General features: G+C 30.1%; 1 protein-coding gene across 1 annotated transcript; it reads right to left on the bottom strand.

Moving 5' to 3' along the window:
* Nucleotides 1-6,454: 6,454 nt before the first annotated feature.
* On the bottom strand, nucleotides 6,455-10,310 carry LOC107931305 (transcription elongation factor B polypeptide 3). Its single transcript, XM_016863164.2, has 8 exons — nucleotides 10,113-10,310; nucleotides 9,268-9,477; nucleotides 9,041-9,178; nucleotides 8,830-8,908; nucleotides 8,043-8,111; nucleotides 7,825-7,900; nucleotides 6,801-6,857; nucleotides 6,455-6,705 (listed from the first exon to the last, which is right to left on the bottom strand). Exons 2-8 carry the CDS (start codon nucleotides 9,469-9,471, stop codon nucleotides 6,615-6,617), a joined length of 714 nt encoding a protein of 237 aa, XP_016718653.1. The 5' UTR covers nucleotides 9,472-9,477; nucleotides 10,113-10,310; the 3' UTR covers nucleotides 6,455-6,614.
* Nucleotides 10,311-10,792: the final 482 nt, after the last annotated feature.

Genomic DNA, 10,792 nt, shown 5'->3' with positions numbered 1-10,792 from the left:
TCCCAAGTTTTTTGGTCTTTTTTTTATGGAAACTAAAGTAGGGAATGTGCCCTATAGGTTAACCTTACCTTTGAGATCATGTATTCAAATCATTTTCCATGTCAACCAACTTAAGAAACATGTGGGCAGCTCGATGGTGCAATCTAACCTACCTATTGTCGGTACGGATGATGCCATGGTCTTGAGCTAGCTCAAGTTCTCAATCGACGAATGGTGAAGAAGGGAAACATAGTAATCATTGAAGTTTTAGTCACGTGGATAAATGCCTTTCCAGAAGATGCTACCTGGAAGAATTTGCTGGATTTGCGGAAGAAACTTCCATATTCTCTTCTCATTCTTAAGGACAATGATGTTGGAAGGGAAGGAGAATTGTTCCATAAACTGAAAGTTACTTAAGAATCAATTAGTAATGAGTTAGTAAAATGGGGAGTTTTAGGGAATTAGTGAAACAATGAGTTTAGAAGATTCATGAAATGAGACACTTTTTTTGAGAGTTAAAGGTTAGTGATACGGCGCGTATCACTTAGCTGAGTAACAACCATTGGTAACAATCCGGTAGTCCATTGTAACTACTCTTTCTGATTGGCTTTTAAAACCAATTGGAAAAGACTTTGTGTCTCAAGTAACAACCCAGTTAAAAATAAGTTTTCTTTTTCTCTTTTCTCTTTTCTCTTTGTCTCTCGTTTTCTCTTCTTCGTCTTCCTGTGCATTTCTAGTGTTGTATCACAAACCCAAAAATGTTGTGTTCATGTTCTTGATCCAGAAGTTTCTTCAAAGATTTCATTTTTCTTGATTTTTTGGATTTTTTGTATTTCCATTTTGTGTTTTTTTTTCATTATTATTTTTTTAGTATTTTCATTCCCCATGTACGGCAACTACACCCTTAAGATTTCCAAACCCTAACCTGACATCTCATAAAGATGTGTGCCTTTTGAGCCTCAAAACAATTGTACTTGAACTTGACTCAATTTTAAGCTTAAGCAAATAGATTGAGGCTTAACCTAATTTGGACCAATTCTAATAAAACATTTATTTAAAAACCAAACATAAAATAGTTTTTACTCCAAAATCATTTAAAAATAAAACCACTATTTACAACATAAAAATGGTTTTATTTATAAAAAAATTCCTCCAAAAACCACATGCGGATATCAACTCTCATCTACAATTTAATTTAATTGAAATTGAACTTAAAAATTACTTCAAAAATAAATTTAAAGTTAATTTAAATTCAACCCCAATTTAATTATGAAATTCAAATTTAAGCCCAAAACTTGTAATGAAGTTATTGTCTCAAAAATCCTAAGTTTGATTATAATTTTAAAGCTAAATTTGGCTTGGACAGTCTACAAGAGGTTTTAACATTTCATTTGGGAATTTTGGGGGTTTGACAACAACTACGGTAACTCTCACCTTCTTCAACCCATATTGCTTTGCACTTATTTTCTACAATTTGCTTCAATCTTCTCTCTGTCTAATTTTCTAGTATACCCCCAATGTTAAACAAAACTCTTTATTCCAAAATCATAACCCCAGATTGAAACCCTAAAATATTAAGGTTAGTATTTAAAACTGTAATGGCTTTTTTTTTTCCAGTTTATGATTAAGTCTAAGTGCCACACTCCTGCTTTAGCTTTCAAGTTTGGCAAGCTTAATAAAATTTTACTAATTAAGCATTTTCATGGGAGGGTGATCATCTTTTTGAATTGGTGTCTTTATTAAACAACTTATTACTTGCAGAGATCTCTTCTTTAAATGCCCAGTGTAATACATTTAGACCATTTTTTTTTGACTAATTATTGAAGGAATAATGAATAAATCGACGTGGAGATTCCACTAACATGTATGTGTGTGTTTATATAGCTAACATAATTTGCCTAAATATATATATTCTTTATTAGTTTAGTGTCTACGTCCACTACTTTAGCTTATCACTATCAAGGATTTTTTAAATTTACTAATTTGAAACTTGTTAAGGATAATGTTTAACCTTCACAAATTAAGCAAGATAGAACTACTTCTCCGTAATATTTTTTACCCAAAACCTTAAATAATTTCTCATGAATTTGAGAAAGACAATTGAAAATAAATAACCACATGTAGAAGGTAGATATACAATGATAAATTTTTCACAACTACAAAATAACACTTAAAAGAATGAATGACAATTGAATTGACAGGTGATTATAAATGAAAATAAGAATAACAAGGTGAAATGATTGTTTTTTTGTTTTTAATCATTGTAAGCTTGTTTTTTTTATCTTCATTTAAGTGTCCTTGGACCATATTTATGTCCTCTCATTTATTTTTGAATGTTTGGAGTTGTTGGAAGGAGTTTCTAGCCGTTGAGAGCATTAAATTCGCGCATTTAATGCAATCTATAGGTCTAAGTCTCGAGACATCGAGACAAAAGTATGACCGTTCATGTCTTGAGACTTAGAGGACATTGTCTCGAGACATTTCACCCCTGAAGCAAAACTTTAGCTTCGATGTTTTATGTCTCGAGACAAGCAAGCCTATGTCTCGAGACATGGCTTGTTGTTTCAAGAATTGTTTGAGACTTTTTCTTACTTGAAGCAAAGTTTATATTTGAAGTTTCATGTCTCGAGACACATGACCCTATGTCTAGAGATATTGTTGGAAAAGTGCAATTTTTAGGCTTAGAAACAATTTTAAAAGACTTGGGGTACTCAAAAACTAAATAAAATATTGCTTTTAATTTAATTGAATGGAATAAGTGTAACAATAATTTGATTGGGTTGAATGGAAAAAATATGTAAAATAATGTTATGGAATGAACAACATGATAACATTTCATTATATCTTTATTCTATTCCAACGAACCAAATATGCCATAAGCTTTGGATTATTTAGACGGAAAGAAACATTCAAGTAATGAATCATTGCTTGTAAGACTGGAAGTTTACTAATCTCTTTTAATGTTCTAGATTTCCTGTCACATGCGTTTATTGTTTTAAAATAAAAGATAAAGAAACAAATAATATATTATATTTGTTGTAAATAATATTCAAAATAAGGGTAAACATTTAGTACACTCGTAGTATATTTTTTTTATTTCACAAACTACTTTAAAAAATTGACATGTCTTTTTTTTTATAATATTTTACTGTACCCCTATTAAATATTTGTCAATCCCCCAATCATTCTTCTGTAATCTAAAAACTTCACTTACAATGTACCCAGTATTTTCTCTTAAAATAAATAATATTTTATAAATAAAAAATTAAAAGCATAATTTAAGTAATAGTACGATATTATTAAAAATAATACAATGATTAAAAGATGAACATATTTTGATCTCTGCAAAGCTTATATTTATTAAATTTTTTACTGAGTTGATATCACCCATCAACAAAGTTTCAACTCAATTAGAGAATTCCCAAAAAATGATTTTATTTGTAAAGTTCTATGATTATATGGGTGTTCTCGTCTTTTTTATATTTTCATACATCAATAAAAAAAATTATCCATAATGAGATTTGAATTAAAGACACTATGCTAAAAGTGATTATGGGCTGAACCGGGTCAAGCCTCCACAAAATGTTAAACCCATTTTCTACGCCAAAACCTAACCTAAAAATGAGTCTAAAATTTATCCAAATCTAGCCCAAATTAAAATAACTAAACCCAAGCCAGCCTATATTAATTTTTTAGATTATTTTACTAAATTTCCAAATTTTAAAGTGCAAAAGAAGTTTAGCACCTGAAAATCAGGAGAGGAATGGAACTAAAGGTGGGTTTAGATTGGCAATTGAGTGCGGTGCGGTGTATTTAGTTTACTTATTGTCTCACGCTACAGTGTCGCTATAGTATTTAATCTCACCGCCACCACTATTTTTACACTAATCGCAGATAAACGCACCGCCCATCCAAACTCACCCTAAAACAACCTTTTAAGCAGAATCCAACTACTTTAACATTGCTATCCAAGGGGTATTTTACTAAAATAATATAAAAAAAATAAAAAATGCCAAAATAATATACAAAAAAGTTTATTTACTAAAATGGTACAAAAAAAACAAAACAGTTGAATGGAGGGCCTGCCACTGGCGGCACCAACATGTTCGTATTTCAGCCATTTGTTCGTATTTTTTTCCCCGAATTTTATTACTTTAAAAAAATACTATTTTCTAATTTATTATTTTACATTATTTTAGTACATTATGTTTGGAATATATTCATTTAGTGTGTTTTTATTGAAAGTAATAAAATCCGGTAAAAAAATACGAACAAAAGGCCGAAATAAGAGTTTTTTTTAAATTTATTTAAAAACAAACTAAATGAATACATTTCAAACATAATATACTGAAATAATGTAAAATAATAAAATTAGAAAATATTATATTTTTTAAAGTAATAAAATTCGGGAAAAAAATACAAACAAAGGGTCAAAATAATGGTTTTTTACTAAATTTATTTAAAAAACACAGTAAATTAATACATTTCAAACATAATGTACTAAAATAATGTAAAATAATAAAATTAGAAAATAATATATTTTTATTGAAAGTAATAAAATCTGGGAAAAAAATACGAACAAAGGGCCGAAACAAGAATTTTTTTTTAAAAATTTATTTTAAAAACACACTAAATGAATACATTTGAAACATAATGTACTTAAACAATGTAAAATAATAAAATTAGAAAATAATATATTTTTTAAAGTAATAAAATCCGAGGAAAAAAATACGAACAAAGGGGAAAATAATAGTTTTTTTAAAATTTATTTAAAAAACACAGTAAATTAATACATTTCAAACATAATGTACTAAAATAATGTAAAATAATAAAATAGGAAAATAATATATTTTTATTGAAAGTAATAAAATCCGGAAAAAATACGAACAAAGGGCCGAAATAAGGGTTTTTTTTAAATATAAATAAAAAACACACTAAATGAATACATTTCAAACATAATGTACTAAAATAATGTAAAATAATAAAATTAGAAAGTAGTATATTTTTTAAAAGTAATAAAATCCGAGGAAAAAAATACGAACAAATGGCTAAAATAAGGGTTTTTTTTTAAATTTATTTAAAAAACACACTAAATTAATACATTTCAAATATAATGTACTAAAATAATGTAAAATAATAAATTAAAAAATAGTATATTTTTTAAAGTAATAAAATCCGGAAAAAAAAAACAAATGGCTGAAATACGAACATGTTGGTGCCGCCTCTGCCACAGGCACCATTGGTGCCGTCTGTGCTGTTTTGTTTTTTTTCTTATACCATTTTGATAAATAAACTTTTTTGTATATTATTTTAGTATTTTTTTATTTTTATTTTTTTTGTATTATTTTTGTAAAATACCCGCTATCCAAGCAAGGGACTGGGAAGTGTGTCCAAATGTAGGACTTGCTAAACCCTGTCAGGCAATAGGCCTTTTTATTTTTGCAGGTCATTCAATAAATCTTTCTACCAAAGCAGCAAATTGCTATGCTAACTCGGATGAATATAGTCATGTCTGACAAAGATATGTCTAATTTTTTTTCATATATTAAGATTATGTCCGTGGGTAAGTTAAAGAGTAAATAAATTATTATTAAGTTTATATTTTAATTACTCAATTTAAAAAATTTCAAAATAAGCATAAAATTATTCTAAAATTTTCATTTTAAAATATTGAATTATTCAAAAATTATTATTTAAGTCATTAGATTGCTAAAGCAATAATTCGACGATTAGTATAGTGGATCAATACTCATTAATAAGTAGAACATATCTTAAACCGATCTGACGATTAATATTCGAGATCGAAGAAGAAAACTATTTGGACTTTGGTTATTAGATTCATAACGTTCAAAACTGTTTCATGAAAAAAATTGAATTGTAGAAGGGAAAGGAATGAAAGCTAGTGCAAATGATACAAACAGAGAAAGCCATACAATAATAATTTTAACATCCTAGTGACTTAAATGAAAGCTTTCAAATAATTCAATGACCATTTTCTAGTGCACGGAAAAATGCACATAGAATACCAAAAGGAGTTATTCATGTTCAAGCAAATTTCAATCATACCAATGTTATTGTTACAAATGTACTGGGTCGGGTAATCTCTTGGTCCTCTGCTGGCACTTGTGGATTTGAGGGTACAGGAAGGGGGACCCCTTTTGCTGCTCAAACTGCAGCGAGGAATGCTATTCGAGCAGTAGTAGACCAAGGTATGCGACTAAAAAACGTAAACTTATTAATAGTCTAGTGGCCTTAGATGTAGTTTACCCTATCTGAATATGTTTCAAATATTGATGCTTCAAAAAGAGAGGTGTCAAAGTAACATAAATAATGATGTGTGTGAGTAACATAGGCAAATAACCAATCCTAACACCTTTAATAGTGTTACATGTGCTTCTGAAAAGCAGGAACTCATCATTGAAACAGAGAAATGGGTAGCAAACGATGCTTCATAAAAGTAAATGCTATGACAAAGGAAATGCAAACCTTGGAAACAATTGCATTATGAAAATAGTTTTTTATAAAGTTACAGATTGATCCATTATTACTTTCCAAATATTACAATGAAAAAAGAGGAGGAAGGCAATAGAACCTTTTTCGGGACTTTGTTCTTAAATTTTTACAAACTGCTTCTTCTAGAATCTCCTCTCTAATGGTTTGCTATGCTTTGATGTCGAAGCTGAATTCTTTCCGCAAAATCCACTTGATTTCGTTATGGTGGTACCACTGCGTTTCAAGAAGCCAATGTGATAAGCAATCAATTCATATCAATCAATGGCTGTTTGATGTAAAATTGAATAATATACACCTAAAGATATTACCTATGATGACTTTGCACTGCTTTTTTCTTCATGGCTGCGAGGTTTTTCACTTCCTGGCTGTTTAAAGATAGAAGAAAATAAACAATCAATTCCTTCAAATATCCACCTGGATGAAGTGGAGTCTTGATGCCAATTTTATTGTAGGTGTAGAGCCATTTTCTTATAAACTTAGGCCATTATACAAGTTCATAATCTTAGGACTGATTGGCAGTATTTACATAGTTTTTTAACTACAATAGAGCAAATTTCGGAAAAAGTACCATGGAGACTCTACTTGAAGTCAAATTGCATTTTACATCTTCTACTAAAAAATAGGCAAATTAATTCCAATATTGTAAATCAAAGAACAAATTAGTCATTTTTATTAAAAATTGCATTAATTTGTATTGTTAAAAATTGATGTGACAGACAATATAACCAGACAGTGCCAAGTGTACCTCATGTTATGCTCATGTTATGTACAATGATCAGTTTTTAACAATAGAAATGGCTGAAATTTTTAATAGAAAGACTGGTTTGCTCTTTGATCTAATGTACAAGGACTAATTTACCCATTTTTTAAATATAGGGGGTAAAATGCAATTCGATTCCTTTACTAGCAAATTTCCTTTAAAGCAACCAAGCATATCGACTTTAAAATTTGAATTCTACAATAAGAAATTGTAGACTGCATTCAGTTGTCTCAAAAGCTATACCTTATTTATAAGGCACTCACCTATAAACTGGAAAAGGTAACAGTCTGAGGGAGAAAAAATTAGGAAAAACTTCCAGAATGACACTATCGCAATGATAAATAATAAATTCAAGGCATTTTAATGGATTCCAACTCCTATTTTAGCTGCTACGGTATTATTGCCACTCAGATTCTAAGAGGCTACGCAACATGCCCTTGTAAATTAAGGGTTCTTACTTTTACCAGTTTTTGGAGGAGCTAGGATGCTTTTCCTAATATTCAACAAATTTGCAGTGTTCTTTTTCCTTTTCTACACAGTTTTCAATAGAAGAAGAAGAAGAAGAAGATTACCTCTTCATAAGATCTATCTTCGCTTTCTTCATTATGTTGCTCTTAACATTGGACATATTGTAACCAGGTCCACTTCCTAGATAACATTTTGACAAATAAAACCAACAGATCACACAAGACCCTTTTTATTAACAGCCACAAAGATCAAATTCGCATGTTTTCCAATAAGAAACCAATAAATTAGATCAAACAAGCATTAGAGGAACAAAGAATGTTACCAGCAAAAAAGCTTCTTTTGCTTGAAGGTGGAACCTTTGTGCAAAGCTGAACCTGCCGACTTTGTTTTCCTAATCCAATTGAAATCAAGGTAAGAATTCTGACAACCAAAGTGCAGAGTGTGTTGGAAGTTGGAACACACAGATACACACATAGCAAGATCTTGCTTGCAACAAACTCATTCTATTAATGTATTGACATGAAAGGTTCTCTTAAATGCTCCACACATCTTTGTTTTAAATCCATGAGCTTATTCAAAAATTAAAGGCCACTTCTCCCTATTACTTTAAGTATGTAGGCAAGCAATTAAAGCCACGTCTCAGTGCAAGTTTGGGACAATACAGGTTCTTGTGAACGGCATTCAAGAAATAGTTCCAATTTTCAGCACTTTCTGAAGAAAGTTGCCTTTATTTTTTTTGCAAAGCTTGGGGACTATTGCACAAGTTATGACCACTAAATGCATATCAAACCAGTAATACAAGAGTCTAAGAGATAGAAGCACACATGTAACAAGATCAAGCTACTTGTCAAAACAATGGGTTATATTGTTATTAAGAATTCAAAAAACATGCCGATTGAGTCTTAGCTCGATTGGCATCGCCATTTTTGCCAGTGTAGGATGACGCGGGTTTGAGTGCGTTGAAGCACATTATCCTCGTAGTTAAGGGTTGGGGAGGGGCTATGATTAGTTCTAGGTATTGTATAAAAAAGAGTAGATATGATAAAAACCTATAATGAGATTAATGTTAAAAAAAAGAAGAAGAAATAATCAAAGAACAAGGAACATACGAGCATCTTCTTTCTTGTATAATTGTTTAAGCCGGTCAATTGCTTTGTTCTCGGCCTCCTGAACATCCTTCAATTTTGCCTAATACAACAAATCATTGAACTTTAGTGGGGAAGTTGGTATTATAACAGTGCTGATATTTAATTAAAGGCATATTGCTGGTTCCTACGCATTTCACCAACAGCCTAGCTATTAAGTAAGTTAAAAGATTACCTCATACAACTGTCTCCATCTAAACGATACTTTCTTTAGCTTCATCCTCTCAATTACTATTTTCATACTCTCACGGCCAAACTGCAGCTCATAGAAATTCTTCCATAGTTTATCAGTTACTGAACAGAGATCCCTTCCCTACATCAATTAATCAGTCCCAATTAAATATATATAGAAATTGAAGGAAAAACATCTAATTGCGGCATAAACAATGCAAGTCAACTCACCTTTGTACTTGTTTCCACATGCAATAATTGATCGACTGTACAATGCGGTAGAATACGTTCAAGAAGATGTGAATCTGTCTCACCAACATCTCCAAGGTACCTTACATTATCTATCACTGTTCTAACACAAAGGTCTACCAGTGAAGGAGTTTTTCTCATTTCGCTTTTATCTGATATGTTTCTCGATCTCTTCTCCACATACATATTGCTCTAGGAGAAAAAAAATGCAATTAAGATAATTTATTTTGTTATGCCATTGCTCTATCTCTAGGTAAAAAAGACCTCTCCACTCCTCTCAATTTCAAAATTGAGCAAATTACTCCCTCCCAACAAAATCAAAGCAATTTAATCTGTCAATTTTGAAGGTGAGCAACTAAGGACAATTAATCACACCAATGTTTTCCATCAATTGTACATGTTTTTGATTGATATAATAACAAATTTGCTCAATTTTGAAATTGAAAAGGACTGGAGAGGTCTTTTTACCTCTATCTCTATTTCTCACTTTTTTACAAATGGTCAGTCTTGGATTTGCAGATAAAATCCAGTCAATTAAAATTATGATTAGATGTATAAAAAGAATTCAACTATTAACTTATTTATATCACCCAACAGTAATTAAATCTACAATTCTCCAAAACTTTTCAGATTCTAGCTTTCAACAATCAAAGAAATTTGTTTCCGTATTTTTCATTATAAAAAAATAAAACTATTGTAAGATAATAAATAATTAACCTCAACAAAATCGAAAAGATAAACAGATGTATAATCATCATATCAGAAACATTAAGAAAAAAAAGAAAGATCGGAGCATTGGATTTGAAACTAAGCTGAAGAGAGCTTACCGATTATTGATTGGCGAGAAGGAGCGAAGGGATTCGATGAAATTGGAGACGGGGAAAAACAGATCGATCAACGATTGCTGATGATAATCACAATTCTTTGGGCAATACGAAAAATTTCCGGTTCTTGTGCTAACATGCGCCGACTCGAAGATGATGACGAGTCATGGTATTCTTTGCAGACTTTGTATTTATGTTGAGGGATTATCCGGGTCGGATTCGAGTCGGCTCTTAATAAAATTTTAGTTCCTTTGATTGGTTCGAGTTTATCTCGGCTTAATAAATAATTTAAAATTTTGTCTAAATTCGACTCAAATAAAAATATTAAAACTTTAAGTTTAGGTCAATCCATCAATATTAAAATTTTTTATATAAAAAACTTTAAAAAATATAATACATAAAAAAACATCCAAAACATTAAAATAAATATTCCTTAACAAATTAAAAATAAATAAATAAAAGTGTTTATTCTTAAATAATAATGCAACTAGACAAACAAATGCCTCTAAATAATAGTAAAATTAATAATAAAACAAATGTTATATATTATCCAAATAAAAAATAATAATAGCAATATTATAGTGAAATAACAACAAAACAATAGAAAAATAACAACAAAACATCATTTTCTTTTTATTTTTTATAAATTGGGGACGGATTGGGCCTAGGCAAAAACCTTTACT

The sequence above is a fragment of the Gossypium hirsutum genome, chromosome D09 (assembly GCF_007990345.1).
Source record: "Gossypium hirsutum isolate 1008001.06 chromosome D09, Gossypium_hirsutum_v2.1, whole genome shotgun sequence".
In the NCBI taxonomy this organism is placed as follows: Eukaryota; Viridiplantae; Streptophyta; class Magnoliopsida; order Malvales; family Malvaceae; genus Gossypium; species Gossypium hirsutum.
The sequence above is the reverse complement of the archived record's forward strand: the minus strand, read 5'-3'. Positions and strand labels throughout refer to the sequence as shown.